The sequence below is a fragment of the Poeciliopsis prolifica genome, unplaced genomic scaffold (genome assembly GCF_027474105.1).
Source record: "Poeciliopsis prolifica strain line A6 unplaced genomic scaffold, Auburn_PproV2 SCAFFOLD003, whole genome shotgun sequence".
In the NCBI taxonomy this organism is placed as follows: domain Eukaryota; kingdom Metazoa; phylum Chordata; class Actinopteri; order Cyprinodontiformes; family Poeciliidae; genus Poeciliopsis; species Poeciliopsis prolifica.
The window spans coordinates 9,443,182-9,463,544 of NW_026562378.1; the positions used below are offsets into that span (position 1 = coordinate 9,443,182).

Consider the following 20,363-nt stretch of genomic DNA (forward strand, 5'->3'; position numbering starts at 1 on the left):
AAACAGGTTCCTTCAAAGAGATAATACTCAAGCAATGTCATGCAGATATGTCGTATTGTGATTGTTATAAATCTTTTACAAATCTGTATTTTAACATATATTTGCATCAAGCAATCACATATTGACGTCCAAAATGAAGTTACAATGAGAGACAAGGTGACATTGGGTGTATTGTTTTTCATGTTGCATTCCACATGTGTTAAACAGCTAAATCATGGTCTCATATCACCAGTGGACATTCTTTCACATGTTTGAAGTTTCCTTCATCAGGCTTGCAGAGGACTTTGAAAAAATAAAAACTCAATTGTAGAAGCAAACACACATGGGGTGTGTTTATCATCTTCCAATACTTGGGCCTTTGTTTAAAGGAAAAGCTTCAGAAAGCATAATTAAACACACAAGAACACATATAGAAAATATTGTGTTTTACTTTTAATCCACAGATGCAAAAAATTGTTACAAAACATCTGCACCACTGACCAGTTCAACCTATCCCAGCAGTAATGAAATCAAGATGGGTCACACCTCTCTGTCTGAAAAAATGGACAGTATGTACAGTAGCTGTACAATCATTTCAAAACTTTCACAGATCTGAAGAGAGTGCAAACAAGTAATTCAATTCAGAAAATAGCTGGGTTTACTTTCAGACACTTGAGTAAATTGGGACAAATCAGGCATTTCAACTTGCTTGCACAACTCCAACAGTTTCTGAGACATGCCTCACTATTATGCCTGCTTAGTATCATATAGCTTATTTACTGGGTTTTTATCGCCTCTGCTATAGAAAACAAGGATTGACTATAAAACCCTATGTGTTTGACAAATGTTGCAGGTCTTACAAAGCCGACAACAGAAACGTGACAAGTCTACAGGTAAGAAAAAAATGTATAAAATTCAGTTAATCAAATCAAACACTGTAAAAGCTTATGTAATAAGCCAGGAGAAAAAATTAATACAACAGTTATTATTACTGCAAAAGTACAACCTTAGTGATGTTACATATTTGGATTCCACCACGATTATCATTCTAAAGTGTCCACAGAAATATGCTGACGGTTCTAGTACCTGCATTAACACCACTAGGAAAAACATGAGTTCAAGTTTGTGTTAGCTTCAACTTTATATCCAGGAAATGCTAAACGATCTAATGTTGGGTTTACTCTTTACAATTTCACCTGAAACATCAGAGAAACTTACAATCAAAGTGCTTTGGCAACAATTCAAGTCTTTCATTATTCACCATGCAAACAGGACAGAAGAAGAAAAAGGCTAGGGCATTTTATGTCCTCAAAGAAATGGTAATGTTTAAGTTCAGAGGGCCACCTCACACAACGGGACTTAGAATAATAATTTCCTCTGTTGTTTCGGGCTCTGCAGTTTTGTTCGGTCACGTAAGGCGATAGTTGTTTGTGTATGAAAACTATTTGGAACGGACAGAAGCAGTAATTACATTACAAATGTATACGTATAAATTCTCCAATCACTTTCAAATCCCTCCACATTTATTGTTGCCAGCTGTAAATATATATGTATATAAAAAGCATATTAAAATAATTGTCATCTTACATGGTAATCCTCCCCCATCGGGTGTTGTGTCAAAATAAACTTGAGTCCTCAGCCAGTTTTGTTTCAAGTCCCATAAATTTTGTCAAGGTTGCCCTGACTATAGGTATGGATATGTTTAGGAAAGTCCCTATTTTATGTCTGATGAAGATGAACATTCATCACATTTAAACAGAAAGTCATGGATCACTGATTACAAGTTCCTGAACACATAAATGAACATAGAAAAGTAAAGTGTATTTTACAAAATGCTCCAGTTATTCATAGATGTCACAGCAGCCAATAACTCTGGTGACTTTCTATAGCGGCATTTTTTACCACTATAATAAAATCAACAAATAATTGCCGTACTGCACTAACATGTTTCATGTTTTGAAGAGTGACCAAGAAAAATTATGCTCTTTATCATGTCATGTTTATTCCCTAAGGAGAAGAAAGTTTAACTTGCAATTCCTAGAAACTGTAATAATTTAAAGTAAAAGTTTAAATTAAAAAAAAAATTCTTCTGTTACATCTGTTTTACAGGAATTCTTCTGGAGTCAGAAATATTCCTGTAAAACAGTTTTTTTTAAGTGACTTGTCTAAAAATGATTTCTTAACACCGAATTCTTTTCCCAAATTGAATAAAATTACACAAAACAAGTTAGATTTTGACTCATTTTATGTATAAACATCCTTCTATTGCAACCAAACACATTTATTTTGAAACTTTTCACATATTTTTCAGCCAAGATGCCGACAAATGTGTGGTATTTCAAAACACCTGGATGAAAGAGAATGTTAGCATCTGGCTCGCAATTTACAAATAATACATTCCCAATCCTTTACCTTTAATGTGTTTAACAATGACACATACTGCAGACATAGTCCCAGCACGTTAATTACATGACTTTTACTGGCCCCACATGTCACTTAACGGGCCAAACTGTGTTTTTTCTACTTTGAAAATGGATCTACTACAGCTATTTTTGGAAAAGTGGTCATTATTAGAAATTTATTGATAAGTACATATTTATAAAAAATGAATAAACATTTTCCAAACTTGAATTTAAATTCTTTTGACAATTTAAACATAATTTCTTTAGCCGATGGAAACAAAATGAAACCGTATTCATACAATATTCTTATCATTTTGAACCTAAAAGTCACTGGAGCAACTTGAAGAGTTTGTATGTTAACTGTATCACTTACTGCAAGAATCAAAGACTTTTACTCTTAGCAAAGATAGTCAAAATAACGAGCCACACATTGCTAAAAGTCAGGATAAGATGACAAAATACTGCTCACAGTTGCTTCTGATAAAATAGAAATAGCTTATTTAAAAAAAAATACATCTAACTATTAAGAAACTCCAGAAAAGTGAGTAGTCTGAAGATTTGGTGATGACATACTCCATATGCCACAGAAATGTATCTGGCAGGTTTTACATTTACTACGTACTAAAATGACAGCAGGCAACATCTCTGGACGTAAAAGGCTGCTTCTGTTGTGTTTTCTGTTGCCTGTTTGCTCCCTTAAACGTCCTGGCAGGCCCATTTGTTCAGAAGGCTTTTATTTTCTGAACCAGACCATTTACCCCTTTTATTTAAGAAGCCAAATCTGACACAATCATGCGACATATCAACACGAGTTGCTGCAGGGTCATCCATCCAGCGAGAAGCGAGAAGCACACGTTAAAAAAATGAGAATGTTGGAGCAACAGGAATTCTCAGCCATCTTGAAAGCCTCAACTCTGGATAAATTTTACTCCAAGAGATCCTATCAAGAGACACAAGCAAGAAAACCGAGACTTTAGTTTTGGAATTTACAAAGGGTTTCAATTTTTATTTTAAAATTAAGTCTATATAATGTGGTATGCATTTGTACCGAGCTCCATTTAATCTGATTCTCCAACACAAATTAAGAACTCCGATTTTTGCACAGATTTTCACAAGGCACCATGTTGCCGTATAGATCCAGGTCAATGGGTCTATATGCAAGTACTACACACTTGATCTGGGTCATCGTTGAACTGCGTTTTGTCTGTCTCCATGTAGTTGGTGTCGACGTCGTCTACTCCCTCGATTTTGTTTGCTTCCACGTGTTCCCTCATCACAGAGTATCGGTGAACCAGGAACCTGGAGGAAACGGGAGCCATGTGAGCAGTGGGATGTGGGTGGCGGGATCAGGAAAAAAAAAAAAAAAAAGAAGAAAAAACGACAACTCACCTTCCACCACAGACGTACTTCTTCACCAGCCAGACACCTGTGAGGACGCTCACCAGGAGTATCGCCATGACAGCCATCACGATGACAGCAGCGTTGGGTGAACCGCTGTCGGTCTGTTCAGTGTTCAGCGATAGACACAAACAGATGAGAAGAAGCAACACAATCTGGCGTAGGTTTTCTTTGTCCTCAGCTGTAACAATAATCATCTGCACAGTAAACATAAAACATTCTGCAAAACATCAACGCCTCTGTGTCTTTCCTACATCTCAGGGTTTCTGGGCTTAATAGAGACTTAGACTTAGAGACTTACACTTCCTTTATTGTCATTGTACAAAAAAAAAAACACAAGGTGAATCTTGACAACGAAATGTCATTGATACATTCATTAGTTGTTGTTTTTTTTGGAGTTTTTGGTTTTTTTTTCGGAGATTTGTAGCCCTGTGATGAATTGGCGACTTGTCGTCAATAGGCACCAGCTTCCCTCGCAACCCTGCAAGGATAAGCATGGTGGATAATGGATGGTTGAATGAATGGTACTGTAAAGAACCGAACTTAACCCTAACAAGAACCTTAAAATTAATGGTTGTTATGGAGACATGGTGATTCTACCATCTCACTTTTCCTCTAACACTTGATCTTTCTGGCTTTTTTTTTCCATTCTCTACCATCCTCCTAACTTTGCATGGTGGCAAAGTAAACTTGGATCCCTGTCCAGCCATGTTCTAGTTGGAATAAAGAGAAATCCTAAAATAAATTGTTGTTATGGAAACTGTGTGACCACAAGATGCCACTCTTTTCTGCAGCTCTCAAACAGCGAGCTTTTTCTTTTACATCCCTGACCTTCCTCGCTCTGTAAAGTAAACTTGGGTACTCATCCAGCCTTGTTTGTCACAGTTCAAGATGTTTAAAACCTTTTTGCTTTTTAAGGGGGAAGTCAAAAGAGACGCTGCATGTCCATCTAACCAATGCAGTCAGCTTGCTTTTTAAGACGGAGATAAACTGACCAGAGATTTGGAATGAAGGGCGTCACTGATGCACAACCTCCTTAAGTCGATCTCCTTTCTCTCCGGCTGAAAACCTCCTTCACACTGGTTCCCAGGAACCTTCCGGTATCTTGAATTTGGAGATAAACGTCACACGCACGGATCAGGCGATAAAAACAAAAGAGAAGGTCGTGATCATGTCACCAGTGGAAACATTTGAACTTTTTAGTTTTTTTTTTTTATATCCAGTCTGCTTAGAAAATATTTGTGTAAATTAACAAGCTGTTAAATAGCTGAATAAAGTGACATCTAAACTGCCAGGCTCAGAGAAGAAATATAATTCAATAATGCAACAAAGCCCGAGGTGACGCATCAGGATTTGAATGAACTTGAAAGTGTGACCAGCCCACTCACCCACTGGTCTGCAGCTGCTCAGTCGTCCCATTCAAACAGAACTCCAGAGCGTGGCCCACCAGCTCCTCCTGCTCCACACACTCCGACTTGTTCTCCGGCCGGTAGTAACCAAAGTCACTGCGGGTGAAAGGTTTTTGAGACCCATATTTAATGAGTCACAAATAAAAAAATGAATATACATGATATTCTGCAGAAGTTGAAATCTAAAACCTTCCCTCACTCATGAAAATCAAAGCGTTTAAACCATGGTCAAACAAATACACTGATTATTAATTAAGATTTTCAAGAGGCATTGTTTGACTTATAAAACTGAGGCATACATGAAAAATACTTCAGGTACATTTACCTTATATTTCTATCGACCGACATGTTCTCCTGAGTTTGTATTCTACATATTATCTAAGACAAATAGGCCTCTGTGTCACTCCATATTCACACGGAAACAGCAAGTTTATCTGAAAGTTGCAAAGCAACTCTGATCAACTAAAAAAAAAGTAAAGAATGATCTATAAATATTTTTACAGAGGGGTCGTTTTGGCACAGATAAATGTGTTAATTGTTTTGCAATGCTGAACTTTTCTGCCACTGAAATAAACATGAGAAATAGTTTGGATTATTATTTTATTTTCATCCAGACATTTTGCTGCTACTATAAAACATGTTCATTTTGTACATCGTTGTTTGTGACAGTCCATGTGGTTTTCCTCACTTTGTAAAGCGGATGAGAGAAGCCAACCTCTGTCACATTGTATTTACACTCCAAGAAATAGGAAGCCATGAATTGTTACTCAAACGCTTCTCTGATTAAAAGACTCTCTGATGGCTTTTGATAGAAGTTACATAGAGATAAACAAAATGCTTCATTTGTTTTAGGTATCGGAGGTTTTCTCTCCCTTTGATTAAAACTATGTAAATTAAAAGTTGGTTAAAAAAAGACACTGTGGCACATAGATCAATATATTTAAACACATCTTTAAATGTTTTACCAAGGATTTCAATAATGTATGGTCCTGTACTTCTTTAGCTCAGGACTTTAAAAAGTGCAACATGTGGTCATCTTCATTCCTATTATATCGATAAAATTTGTCACGTGGTACAATTTTCCTAAAATAAAACACATTTTTGCATTTTATTTTTCTTTTACAGAAATATTCTATATGGAAACTTAAAATCACTTTTGTGCATTTCAATTTTACTGAAGAGATAACAGGAGAGAAGGACAAACCAATGGTAATCTGCTGCTGAGCAAGGACAAGGCAAGTGCTTCTTGGTGATGGCGAAGTCTCTTCCATTCCAGCACACTGAATCTTTCCTCAGGCGTAAGAAGGTTTCTCTGAAGCCCATCACGCAGCCGTCATTCGAACCACTGGGGTCTGCAGAGTGAGCCAGCCACTCTTCATAGTCCCTCTCATTGCCTGCACGGCGACAGACGCCCTGAGCTGAAGCACACTTGCCCTCATGCATTATAATCTAACATCACAGGTGTGTTCCTTCAATTATACTCACAGTCCCTGGAGAGGAGCTTCCTAAAGTCTATGGTGATCACCACCCATTTGGTGTAGTCGTTCCTGTAGCCCCACAGGCTGACGTTCATGGAGCGAGAGCCAGGCTCGCTGTCCATGCCGCTGAAGTGCAGCAGGTCGCTGGTGAAGTTATACGTATGCCAGCATTGGCCTTCATCTGTGGAGAACCTGAAGGGAAGCGGGAAGAAGTGATGGCACCTGGTAAGGAATCCATACTTTTTTTTTTCTCTGAATTTGTGGTTGTTTTTTTTTAATTACAACCAAAAACATCCATGTGTTTTATTGAAATTTTATTTGAGACAGGAAGACAAAGGCAGTTTGTCAAATTTCCTTGCAAATATAATTTTGAAAAGTGTGGCGTTCATTTATATTCAAGACTCTTTACTCGAAAGGCCAAAAATAAAGTTCAACAAATCGTGCTTTTTTTCAACTAAGTAATTGATGATAGGGGCGATACAGCCTTCCTGCAAAAGATGTGAAACTAGGGTGGCAGTTCAACTCCCAGCTGGAAAATGACCCTAACTAAACACTCAGAGCTGCAGACTAGTTCAGATTAAAGCATATGCATGACTGGGAATGGTCCAGTCACTGTCCAGATGTCAAGGCAATTGAGAATCTATGTGACAAAAATTAAAAATTGTTGGTCAAACCAACTGGATTTTTTCTCATTTTACTAAACATTGAACATGAATGTTTTGAGATAAATGTTCTAAATGGAAACAAAAAGCCCTATACATCAATCAAATACTTACAGCAATAAAAGAAATGTATTATTCTCATGAGAGAAATGATACTTAATCAAAACAGTGGCACCTTTAAAAATTTAAAAATTGCTTTAAAATTTCAAACCAACTAAGTCCTAATTACTTAAGGGTATCAGAGTAAAGCTTGTTCATAACACTATGACAATCCCAAACCCAAATAAAATAAAATATGCTAAACCTAGAGATATAATCTCACTTTATCTGGTTGATAGGTGAGTTGGTGTGCTCCACAGCAACCAGCAGTCCTCCAGAGTCCAGGATCGCGTAATGATGGGCTCCCTTCAGAGCCCGCAGCCATGAGTAGCCCCCGTCATCAGACACGTACACATCAGGAGCCAGATCAGACTCTGAGTCTCCAACACTGCCTGAAGAGAGGGAACAGGAAGCGGCGTGAAGAATAATTCGGCAGACAGTTCAGAGCAGACGGAAGTATCTTTGTGCGTTTCCCACCGTGAGCCAGGATGAGACCGACCGCGTTGGACTGCGAGAGCGGCAGCACGGGAACGTTCATTTTCATGGCTGTGCTGTACGAGGCATATATGTGAAGCTTGCACTGTAACATCAAGACGAGCAGCACTGAAAATCCCCCTTCACCAAAACACATGTAACCTTGCAACACTTCATCCACAAGGCAACGGGAGCTCGTCTCACTCTGCTTGGTCTGTTGGTGGAGGTCTCAGCATCGCAGTCGGTGTTCTGGGGTCTGCGCAGTGGCTGCCACTTGGCTCCTTGGTCATATGTGATCACTGTCTCTATGTTACCCTCTGCCAGAAGAACACAAAAGTCCCAGATTAGCAGATACTCAGCCGAGAAAATAAAAAAAAAAAAGCTATATTCCATTAAACCATTTTAAATATTATATGGCAGAAAAATTACATTCTTGTGATAAAGTCAGATGTGGGTTGCATTTGCCTGCTGTGAGAACACAGCCATGGTTTAAGATGACTTTGTCCCTTTTCCTCAGTGAAAATAACATTTGATCCATGTCGACTCACCCTCTGTGAGTATGCTGGTCATGTAGACGCCCCGCAGGGAAGAAATGGCGGTGAAGTCTGTGTCGCGTCCTGTGGTTGTGTAGAGATGCCGCTCCAGTGACTTGGAGAAGACAGTCCCACTGTCATCCGACACGTAGATGGTTCCAACGCCCGAGTCTGCCCCAGACAGGACGTATAGCACAAATAGTATTAACGTCTCTGCTCTAAACCGTGACCCACCAGTGGATCCTTACAGAAAGCGGTTCTGATTTTCAGGAATCTTTCTTTGCCTGTGGGTGAGGCTTATTCGCTATCTGAACGATCAGAAATCAGAGACACGGTCAACATCTTTAGATGCGATCAACACTAAACATGGCTCACTAACGCTGACCTCCGGGGTCATCCACGTGCATGAAGATCATGTCCTGATTGGCTGCAAGGATGGAGTAGAACTGCTGATGGTCGACAGCGGGAAGCTGAGCAATGTTCCAGTGATCCCCGCCGTCTACAGAGACATGGATCACACGCTCTGTACCCTAACGCACAAAAACACATGTGACATGCCTGATTTAAGGTGTACTAGTAAATTTTATGCAATGCAATGTCTAAGAAGGAGCAAAGCAGCTTGGAAAGTTCTCAATTGAAAACCTTTGCTTAGTTTTCATGAAGAAACACAATAATGAGCCAAAATGAAAAGACACACATACCATCCCGGTCATGATGGACGAAAAGACAAATTTTCCTCCAAGGACAAAGGAGTAAACTCTGGATGCAATTGTGTGAAACGTTTTGCCGTAGTCCAATGTTTTCTTTAAATCTAGCATCCCTTTGTCTTCTAAAAGGAAAAGGAACTGTTTTTTAAAATTTGGACTGGATTACATGTTAATATACAACTTTGTATCATCCTGTCTTACTGCATGATCCGTTAGTGTTGGTTGTTATGTAGATGCTGTTTCTTGGACCCCTGAAACAAGAAAGGGAGAAACAGAAGAAATCCTGAATATAATAAAAAAATAATAATAATAATTTAATTTCCTAGTTTAAAGGTAAAAACAAATGTGACGGTTTAATTAATGCACTCGTTTAATCCTCCCAGGCAGCACTCCAAGCTGTGCTGCCAGACAAGGATGACAGTTTCTACACTGCAGCTGGATCAAGGACAACAGGCTGAACAGGAGACACATTCCTGAGTCGTGATTCAGCCTGAGAACCACATCAGCTTCTGCTCTTTGTGGTCAGTGTAAGGCTCGGGCCCAAGATGACTGTGGTGGCTGTGCAGATAAGCAACCGTGGGCCGACTAATCAGAGGAAAGCAGAGTTAGGAAAGCCATCTTGTAGAAAAAGCAACGATGAGCATGCAGACTGCATGGGCACAAACAAGCAGACTGCAGTGCAAAAACATGTTGGTCGTCACTTTCTTTCGGTCAGAAACTGTGATGATACTCTAACTGTATTACTTCACCAGTACTTAGCAATAAACTCAAGAGCCAAAAGATGATTTAAAGGTGTGTTTTTTTTTTTGAAGCAGTAAACCGTCATGACTTGTTTTTCCCACCAGAGCAGTAAATTTTGTGATTTATTTTATTCATTTATTTATTTTTTTTACTCTATACATTTCTGAGAATTAAACATACAATAAATATTTGCAGAATCAAAGATTATCATAAAACATTATCTTCTATTTTTCTGGAAATGGAATTAAGTTACATTTTATTATGTTTCAGTTATATATGTAAAAGTGTTTAATATCAGTATTTGGAAAACTTTTCCCCCCTAAATGTTATGTTTTGTTTGTAATTCAGATTTTCACACTTAGTCAGACTTTTTCTGACAATATCACATAAAATTTTGTAATCATTTATTGCTTACTATTGCATTTGATAGTTTTACTTTTTGTTAGCAAGAATAAATCGGAATATCAAATGTTATATTTTATCTATCTGAAACCAATTGAGTCAAGAAGAAAAGCTCAACTTCAACCTTGTAACATTTTTGGTAGTTTCCAAAACATTTATGTCATGGTTTAGTCATTTAGATAAGATTAGAGCTGTTAAAACAGCAGGCCTTTTGTTAGACAAGACAAGACATGATGACAGATAAGTTTATTTTTTTAATCTGTTGCTCACCTGCCTCTCTTTTGAATGTCACCCTGGGCAACTGCCCAGATAGTCCACGTCAAAGTACCACTGTCCAGATGCAGCTATGTCTGACAGGAGGCCTGCCATATTTTCTTCCCCTTTCAACTCTTAGGCTTATTTCAGTAACATGCTTTATGTCATCTACAATTTAAGATGTTTTTAATGTAAGTGAAACTTCAGCAGCTGATAGTTGAAAATATTCTGAGAGAAACTCTCACCATCTGACCAAACACACACTGTTGTGTATTTTCCTCCAGGTGGCGCCAAAGTTATCAGACAGCCACAGGTCCATCTGGAAAGGAAGGAAAATTTTTAGTCATAAATAATGTCGATCGGGAGTAAAATGACTGGCTCCTGAAGAATAAGCAGCAGAGTCGGGGAGGTCCAGTTTAGCTCCACTAAAACTCAACATTCTTGGCAAACAGAGCGCTGCTACCGTGATACTGAGTGTCAGAAGTGTGTTGCAGTCCCCGGGGTTGTACAGCATCTGAATGAGGGGCACAAACGGCAGATCCGTCGGTTCAAAGGTCAGACCAAAGTCCCGCGAGCGATAAAGTCGAAACCCACCGAACTCCGACACTTCGCCAGTCAGGATCACCTGAATACAACAAAAAAAAAAGATATAATGATTTAAAAAATAAATATATTATACGAGATCCAACATCTATTAGCTTTGGCTCTTAATGAAGGGTTCACCTTTCCTGAATGATCCGGACTGATGGCAATGCCAAACTCTGTCTGGATGAAAGTGTGGTTGATCACATTAGTCACGTCTTTGAACGTCTTCCCGTAGTCTTCACTGACACACACACAGAAGCCTTGGTTTAGCCACATGGAACAAAGCAACCTTAAAACACCAACTAATCCATCTTTGTTAAAGGAGCCATTCCTCACCTCCTGTAGAGGTTAGACTGGCCAAATCGCATTAAGAACAACGGCACATGAAACGTTGTTAAAACCAAGAGCACCTGGGAAGAAAAGTGTTGCACAACAGCTCTCATATACGTACATTTTATCTAAACAGATACACCTAAATATAGTGTGTAAATCTCAAAATATTTTATTAGGAATTCAAGAGATCGATACAAAGTAGGAGAGAATCGAGTAAAATGAAAATAATGCATGGTTCAAACTTTTTAAAAAAAAAATAAAAATCTGAAAAGTGTGGAATGCATTTGTATTAAAATACATTTTCTCTCCTTGCAATGTAGTTCAAATTCAAACAGACTGAATGGGAAATAATGATCTTCATTGGACTTATGTCTCAAAGTTGACTTGACCTGTCTAAGACACAAAATGAACAGCTTTTAATTTCAGCAATCATGCTGAGATTAAATTCAAACACAAACACATGCATTCTCTAATCAAGGGAGGAACTGATTGCACTGGATTTTATTTAGAAGCAAAGAGAGCTAAATAAAAAATCCAGGTAACATTTGGTTGGAAAGTTAAAAGTATCTGAATACATTGCAAACCAGTGTATAGATATGTGAACGAACTCACCCCTGATCCGTCTCCCACCCAGGCAAGCGAGAGTGAGCTCATTGAGCGCACTTTGAACATATACTGAAAGAGAAGACACAAGACCGAGGAGGTGAAACAATCGTCATGCAGAACAAGCAGAAGCTGGCAAAGAACACGTTAAAATATGCTGGTGGAATTTCCCTTACACTATTTTGGTTTTAAAACAAAGGTAAATGTAGAGTAGACATAGTTTGAGAGTGTTCCTGTTTGTTCTTTGTGCAGCGGACAGACCAGCTGAGAGGACAGAACGTCCATACTGTCCAAAGTAACTCTGTCATTTGGATGCACTCTGCATGTGTGACCTACATTCTTGTGTAAATCACAAAGATTAGGTCAGACAACAAAGCAACTGCCGAGGACACCTAACATACATTAGAGCTGAACAGACTCCATTCAACAACAAAAAATTTACTGTTAGCGTTAGCATACTTTTAAATGCATTTCTCAACCAACTGAGGTGAAAAAAAAAACATGGGAAAAAGAGCTGTGACATAATACTAGAAGCAGCAGAGAGCGAGTTTAGATTTCAAAACAAATGCTGGGACTGGAAACGGCATTCCCATCCATCTGTCCATCCGCTGTGACTCTAGCGTGTGGGTTTCAAAGCCTCGTCTCACACTGTTTGGAATGCAGCAAGGTTTATTTTGTTTTTGTTATTTTCCCCTCCCTCCACTCATCAGCTGATGAGGCGGGCATGTTTACAAGGTACGTGAAGGCTCAGGGGGAGTCTGCAAAGCTCTGTAAAACTGCAGAAGATTGCATGGTCTGTTGTCTGTGAGCTGAAAATTCCTTGTAAACAGGCCCAAAGGAAACTGGCCTGCTCTCTTCTGTCCAACTCTGCAAACACAAATTTCAGTCTCCTCTGCATAAATCACCCCACAACGCTCTCCCATCATCCATCTGTTCTGTTTTCTCTATTTTTGATCAGCTAAAGAGTTGGCAATCGAAGTGGTGCTAGTTTTTAACAGTTCAGTGATACTGCGAGGCAGTTCTTGAAACTCCTACATGAAATCAAATTCAGTCAGTGACATTCACACATCTCTGAGGCCTAGTTGAACATGGAGTTTGAAGTAAAGCTAAAGTGTTAATATGAAGTACATACAAGGATTAAGCTGATCAGTTCAGGGCTTTTAAAAATTTAATTGAACTGAGCTTTTTTCCATAGTGGAAAGTTTATAGAACACAAGATTTTGGTTTATAAGTTTAAATTTAGTGGATTTTCCTTTTAATTGCAAGGTCAATATCATGCATACAAATATATAAGGATGTTTCTGTGTTAAGTGCTCTAAGGACCAGGGGACTTTGGATTGCCTTTTGTTTTCAATGTCCAAAGAGACTGCCTTTTTGGTGTCACTTGTTTGATTTTCTTTCTGGGATAATTGGCAGGGATGTCCCATGCACCCATCTACCGAATTTAGATGAGTTTCCATTAACCTTGAAACTGCGCAAATTGAATTGACAAAATAAATATGCTTAACGGAAACATGGTAATTTTGACAAAACTCAAGTTTTTGCACAATGTGTTTTGGGGTCCAGGATGTGACGGTTTTCAGCCGTATTTAAATGGACATATTTCGCAAAGCCGCAATGGAAACACTTGTTGTGCATCACAAGTCACAGATGTTACCACTGGCAAAAAGAAGAAGAATAAATAGTAGGAGGATGATGGTTTGTTTTTGGGTCGTTTTTTTCCGGACAAGGTGCAGCTGGCTCATGAACTGTGCTTTTCATCACACAGTTCATGAAAAGTTGAGTGTCATTCAAACATGTTGAATCCACAGCTCTTCTAAAGTTTTATGCAATTTTCCATCAAATTTTGTAGATCCTTATGAACACAAGGTCAGATTAGGTAAAATTTGAAACTCTTAGTTGTTTTTTGTCCCACTGGATTTTGGGGTACGAAGAGGAATGAATGCAAGTACATAATCCACAGTTTTCAGGCTTTCTACTATGAAAAATGTTGTTCGTATCACTCATCCTCCACTTTACAATTATTCACCATTTCCTTTAGTTGCATAAATGCCCCTAAAAACATAATGACTTTTATATTTTGCAATGTGAAAAATGTGAAAGATACTGCATCTATATCTGAAAATCCAGCTGGACCAAATCAGATTGGATGATCATAGGTGAAACAGTCATCGAACCACTGAGCAAACTGCTTTCAGTAAATGACGATGAGCATATAATGTATTAGATAAAGTAGATTTAATGAGAACTAAAAAGCTATTGCCTTAGCAAGAAGCTAAAATGAGGAGATGTTCCTATTTGAGGTCTCAGTACAGACATGACCTCATGTTGCTGCACATGACGAATGCAGTCTAGATCTGCTCCTGAAAAGCCTCTCCAGCCCTTTATCTGCAGCTTCCCTCTTGACACTGGCGTTCAACTTTGAGCTTTCTGACATGGACAGCAGTGTTTGATCAGTGACCATCTTGCAGCTGCACTAGAGAAAAAAAAAACCATGCACATATGCCTTCGCAGACTTCCACAGTCGGCATGAAGGCGGACGGCCCCGAGCGTGGGTGACGTCCTCTCAGAGAGGTCGGGATGCCAATACAATGAAGTCCTTATTCCCTCTGCGCTGGGCCTTCGCGTTCAACTTTAGCCCTGTTTACACACAAAACTTCAGAAGAAGAGGTCAAGCTTCAAGTCTCTGATTCCACACTCAAAGCTGTGTACACCAGGCCTATGTCACCGGACAGAATGACACGCTGGCTAGAACTACCTAAATCATTACTCAGAAAAACCGTAAAACAAGAGAAGCTCATCACAACAACAGGCCATGTTTTGAAATGAGTACAGAAAGATGGCAGCACTGGCTTCAGTCGTTAGCATGCAAGAATTACATCATGACTCATTGTGTTTAACTGAGAAATACCACAGGTGTTGGTAATTCTGTTGCTAAACTTGGCAACTTTTATTTTTATACCTCAAGAGTCAACTTTCAGAAATCCAATTTGATGTTTGGATTGTAAACAAATTAGCCGTAGCTGACCTGGCTTTTCTTGTTTGCATTTATAATGGTGAAGTATGACATAAAGGGCAGAATGCTGAAACTTAAAAATGTGCCACTGACGTGGCACAACGCTTAATGCAGTCGCCTTATCAGAAATAAAGTCACACTGACATAAAAGATTTGATACCTGATGTCAATTAACAAAATATCTTGAGCTGGAGCCAAATGTCAGCGTTATGTTATGTGTAATATTGCGCTGCTTTTACACTTCAGAATATCTTGTATGCGTATTGGATTTATTTATTCGTTCACGTAATAATTTCTTGTGTGTGTCCTTTCAGACAGCTAATGAAAAGAATATGGCGGATCCGATTGCATGGCCGTGTCAGATCAGAACTGTTCTGCTGCAAGAGTGTAAGATATCCCTTTCACTGCACGATTGGCTTTACTGACTTAATGGAACAAGAAATCCGACTCAAGCAACAAAGTGGACAGGAGATAAACCTGGCAGATACAAAAAACACCTTCAACAGCACCAACGACAGGAAGAAAAGAGGATAAATAAAAAATGGAAATAGAACAAGACTCAAAGAACTGAAGGTGTCTATTGCATCTGGCCTAAGAACCAACACCAATGGTGCCATTAAGGCGACACTCACAGAACACACTCATGTACCGCCACCTGAAAACAACCCAAAGCAACTCAACTGGGGACGAAAAGTCTTCCAACAACAGTCTTCAGTCAGAGTTCCTCAGATCTGTTGTAACAAACTCAAAAAGGAGATCCTCCCTTCCTAGTCAGAAACATATGATACATATAATGAGTCTTAAACATATAGACACTTAGAAATTGGCAGCTCCTACAACATCTATTTCACTTTCAGAATTAATAAAATATTTTTTAACTGAACAAAATTAAGTGAAACTGAACTAATTAGAACTCAATTAAGATATGCCCAAGTGAGGAAAAATGAACACAACTGTAATTAATTTGAACTGAAATTAATTCAAATACGCTCCAGGTGGTGAGAACTAATAAAATAATAATAATAGCTGACCTCTTCTCCAAGCTGGAAGGCATGGGGTTCTTTCCAACATGACTGCACCAAAAGACAAATCAAGCCCCAATTAGAGCAGGAGCTGTTTGTCAGGTCTTCCTGTGCAACATTAAGGTCTGACCTCACAAATGTACTTCTAAAAAAAATGGTAAATTTCTATAAAATAACTGCTACGCTTTCTAGAAAGTGTTCCTAAGGATTGAACTGCTACAGCAGACACCAAAGCTGTACCTTTGAGCACTATTGGTTAAGACTGCGATGCTCAGACATGTTGGCAAAAACGTTTGGAAAAAATTGCATTTGTCAAATTGAAGGTGGAAAATAAAATGACTAAGCCCATTTGTATCTTTTCTTAAGACACAAAAACTCTGGCACCCAGGAGCATTGAGTAAACTTTTGTGAGCCGCTGTAATGAAGAACAATTGATCTGCTGAAAACAAATTGTTTTTTGAGCTCCACGAGAGAGTGTTGTTTTCCACTAAAAAAGTTCACATTCCTCAATAACAAATCATGTTTTCACAAATTAAAAACATTCTTATAATATTAATCATCCTGTGATGGATGGATGAATTGATCCTGTAATGGATATCAGGCTGTGAACGGATGGAATAAAAAAACAAAAACAAAAAAGAAACAATTACAAGTCTCTTCCTGTGTACAAACAGACCCCCTGCTGTCCAGGTCTTTTTCTCCCTCTACTTTCCTTTTAAACAACATGTGGAACATCATCTCCTCCTTTTCTGCTGTGACCCAGCTGCCCTTCGCTCAGTAAATACAGCTTGTATTTTCTTTTTCTGTTGTTTTTTTTTTTTCCCCAAAGAACCAGAGAACAGGATGGATGGAGCCCAAAACAATAAGACGAAACAAAAACACAACCGGCTAGCTTGAAACCTGTGAGAGTCGGCAAAATAAATCTCAAATAAACACGCCACAGCTTGGGCTGGCTGTCAAAACACGGAGAGTAGTTTATAAGGGTGTAAGCTGTGGAAAATGAGCGAGAGGCAGAACCAGGTGAGCGTGCCTGCTGATGCAAACAGTAATTTATACGGCAGATCTGATAACCAAAGACCAGACGATGGTCGGCAGAGAAGATCGGCTCAAGCTCAGCAAACAACAACAACAAGATTTAAATAAATAAAAGAAGGGGATTGTCTGGGAGGATTTCAGAGGCCCTGAGGAGCTGAGAGTCTGATCTCTGTGAGCATGCCAAATCGGTTTCATGCTCAGAAGTTAACCCAGGTGTTCGAACCGCAGGAATATGTAACATCTGCCATTTCACACACAGCAGGACGAAGACTGAGCCGTGAGACCTCAACCAGCTTTGGATAAAGTTATTACTGCTGCACATTCCCCTCATCATGCCCTCGATTACGGCAGTGACGTAGCGAAAACAGATTCTGCTGTCTGCTTAAGGATGAGGACAAAAGAATGAGAGAATTCTGACCAATTGGAAATAAGCGTCAAAAATATCACTCCAAACAAGACTATGGTTACATGTAAATCTTCAATATATGTGAAATTGAACACACAAAAAAACCTTCACAGATGCCCTGAGATTCAACGTCCTAAAAATCGACAGTTTGCAAAAACCACAGATTAGATTCTCGCTCCAACCTGCGTCAGTGGAGTTTGTGAAAGTGACCCCAACTGATGACCTACATTTGTCTAAATCAATTAGGCAAAGACTGATAGAAGACAGACAGTCCAACGGATACTCATGTGTCCTGCATCTCTTGTCTCCTAGTGCCAGTTTTTTCTGGTTTCCGATCAGCTTTGTGCACACAGGCTAAAAATCACATCCATCACTTTGTGCACCGGCCAAATTATTAGTCGAGTTATTGAGTAACTATTTTAAAAGGAATCATTTATGGTATAGTTTATACGCTGAGTGGTGAGCATTCATCTCCCCTTTCACTTGCCTGTTAAAGGGATGCTTTCCTTTCTACTGTTTCCTCATGCATGATGATTTTGATGCAAAATTAATGCCATAATAAACTGAACTTGACTCCACTGTTTTATAGCTTTGATCAAATTGGAAAACATGTAATTAAGTTTAAATCAGCCCGATATGTTTGAACAGATTTGAACATATATTTCTGGATATAAACTAGAGTCATTAGTGTTGCGAAGCGCCTCGATGTCTCTTCCTGATTTTTATTTTCCTTAATACTTCAAGAAACCTAAGAGAAGTATTTCTAAATAAGAAGCATTCCAAATTCTAAGTGGGGTTGGTTTGACAAATTCTTGTTCTCGTGTTTTATGGGTTTTCTGCTTCATTTATCTCCCTGTCTAAACGGGAATTATTCAGCTATTTCTCCACTGCATTCGTCTGACGGCTCTGGGTAAAAATTACTTTTCAAATTACAGTTTCTCTGTCCAAGTCGGCTCCGCGTCTCCACGTGTGGCCAATTCAGATTTGATTCTGCTTGATAAAGAATTTCCCTTTGGAAATGACTCGTCTTCCTCTTAAACTGCCCTGACCATTATTGGGATCAGTCAGGAAAAAATAAGCATTTTGCCAAAGTATGCAAACATGTTGATTTATTTATTTATTTTTTCATTTCACCAAGTTATGTCCACCAGCTTCAATGATTTTGTGTGACAGGCTACAAAATTGAAAATGTTATAGGCCTACTAATAACTGAAAAGTGTGGTGTCACATTGAGCCTCTTTTTGTGTAACCACAGGTTGCTAATACACCTCCAACTCTTCGCCACGCTTTTCAATGCACATTCAGACTAGTGTTCACTATATGTTCTTTCTCCAGCTCCCTTCCCAGCAACTCTATCCTATCCTGCTTACACAAGATTGTCAGTGCAAGCGACAAACGTCCTCTGATGCTGCCGTGTTTCACTGCAGGGATGGGGTGTTCAGAGAAATGTCGATGCAGCATTTTGAATGCATTTTTGCACACATTCTGGCCAAAACGTTCAGCTTTGGTCTCATCTGGCCAGAGGTTTCCTGTGTGGCCTGAACGATTTGTGGAACGATCAGGCCTTTTTTTTTTTCACGACTTTGTTTTTCTTCTCTCCACATTTGCAGAATTGAGCAATTAACAATTGCCCTGGTAACAAATTTCCCTGTGATTTATTCTTTATATGACTGATTAAACGGTTCTTCAAGCATCTCGCCAGCTTATCCTGTAGACCAGGATTCTTGTTCCTCATAAGTCTCTGACAAACCTCTGAGGTCCTCACAAAACCCACTGCATTTAGACTGCAATTAAATTACACACAGATGGGCACCAATTATACATTTTCCTTCCACTTCACAATTGTGTGTTACCTTTGGTTGAGCCATCACATAAGGTGCCAATGAAACACCAGCACGTTTGTGGGCGCAGCACGAGACAATGTGGAAAGATTCAAGAAGTGTGGCTACTTTTGCAAGACAATGACGTTGTAGTTGTGGCAAATAAAATGGTTGAAGGGAGTGGACATGACAGTATTAAACATTTTGTGTCTGACAGGTGCAGCTGAGATTGCTACTTGATATCACACAATTTTAAATAAACTGACTAGAAACAGGATTTTGTTCAAAATATGTCCCATCATATTTTTGGTGCATATTTTTCCTGAGCAAACTGATGAACTCCCATTGTACCGATTGACCAGTCTCCTAAAGTAGCAACAGGCTGTCCAACCAGAGAGTTTACAAGCCTGCTAGAAGTGATTTAGGGAAAAGCACGGTTGCATTTGCGTGGCTCGGCCAACTGCTTAATCAGATCCTTTTCACTTATTCGGCGGTGATAAACCGATCCCTGCTGGTTTACAGCCACTCACAGTGCTGGTGCTGTTCCGCAGCGCGGATTCCACTCCGCGCAGAGCCGTGCATGTCTGCTCATTCAGTCCGGCGCTGCGCCTCGACAGCTCCCTCCTCTCCGAGCCATGTCGCTCCGCAGCATCACCGGGCTCTCCACGCAGCCTCCCGGCCCGGGACGAGACGCTTCCATCCTGCAGATGTCTGCCCAGCGCAGACGACAACAGCCCGAGCGCCAAAACGCAGACGATCATGACGGTTTACAAAACAAAACAAACAAATAAACAAACAGAAAAAAAAAACTGGCACCGCACAGCCCGGGACACCGCGAGCAAACTCCGCTGTCCCACCACTTGGCTTCTTCACATGTTTTCCCCCCGCCCCTCATCTCCCAGAGCATTCTTAATAACGGCCCATTCACCGCCGCGCGGGATTGGTTAGGCCCAGAAAAGCCTGCGATCTCATTGGACGACAGCTCGACAAGAGGGGAGATTTGT

The 20,363-nt window shown here is 39.5% G+C and overlaps 1 protein-coding gene across 2 annotated transcripts; it reads right to left on the reverse strand.

The window, feature by feature from the left end:
* Positions 1 to 412: 412 nt before the first annotated feature.
* LOC129358233 (sortilin-like) lies at positions 413 to 20,235 on the reverse strand. Of its 2 annotated transcripts, none has more exons than XM_055027127.1 (20): positions 19,890 to 20,235; positions 12,070 to 12,132; positions 11,461 to 11,534; positions 11,263 to 11,365; positions 11,003 to 11,164; positions 10,785 to 10,858; positions 9,343 to 9,392; positions 9,136 to 9,263; positions 8,820 to 8,964; positions 8,450 to 8,605; positions 8,106 to 8,218; positions 7,905 to 8,007; positions 7,651 to 7,819; positions 6,674 to 6,858; positions 6,393 to 6,582; positions 5,168 to 5,284; positions 4,775 to 4,883; positions 3,771 to 3,883; positions 3,554 to 3,680; positions 413 to 3,321 (listed from the first exon to the last, which is right to left on the reverse strand). In XM_055027127.1, the coding sequence occupies exons 1-20, from the start codon at positions 20,118 to 20,120 to the stop codon at positions 3,307 to 3,309; spliced, it is 2,427 nt and encodes an 808-aa protein (XP_054883102.1). In that variant the 5' UTR covers positions 20,121 to 20,235; the 3' UTR covers positions 413 to 3,306. The 2 variants fall into 2 exon arrangements, with proteins under 2 accessions (XP_054883102.1, XP_054883103.1); XM_055027128.1 differs by lacking the exon at positions 19,890 to 20,235 and adding an exon at positions 12,237 to 12,361.
* Between the last annotated feature and the right edge of the window lie 128 nt (positions 20,236 to 20,363).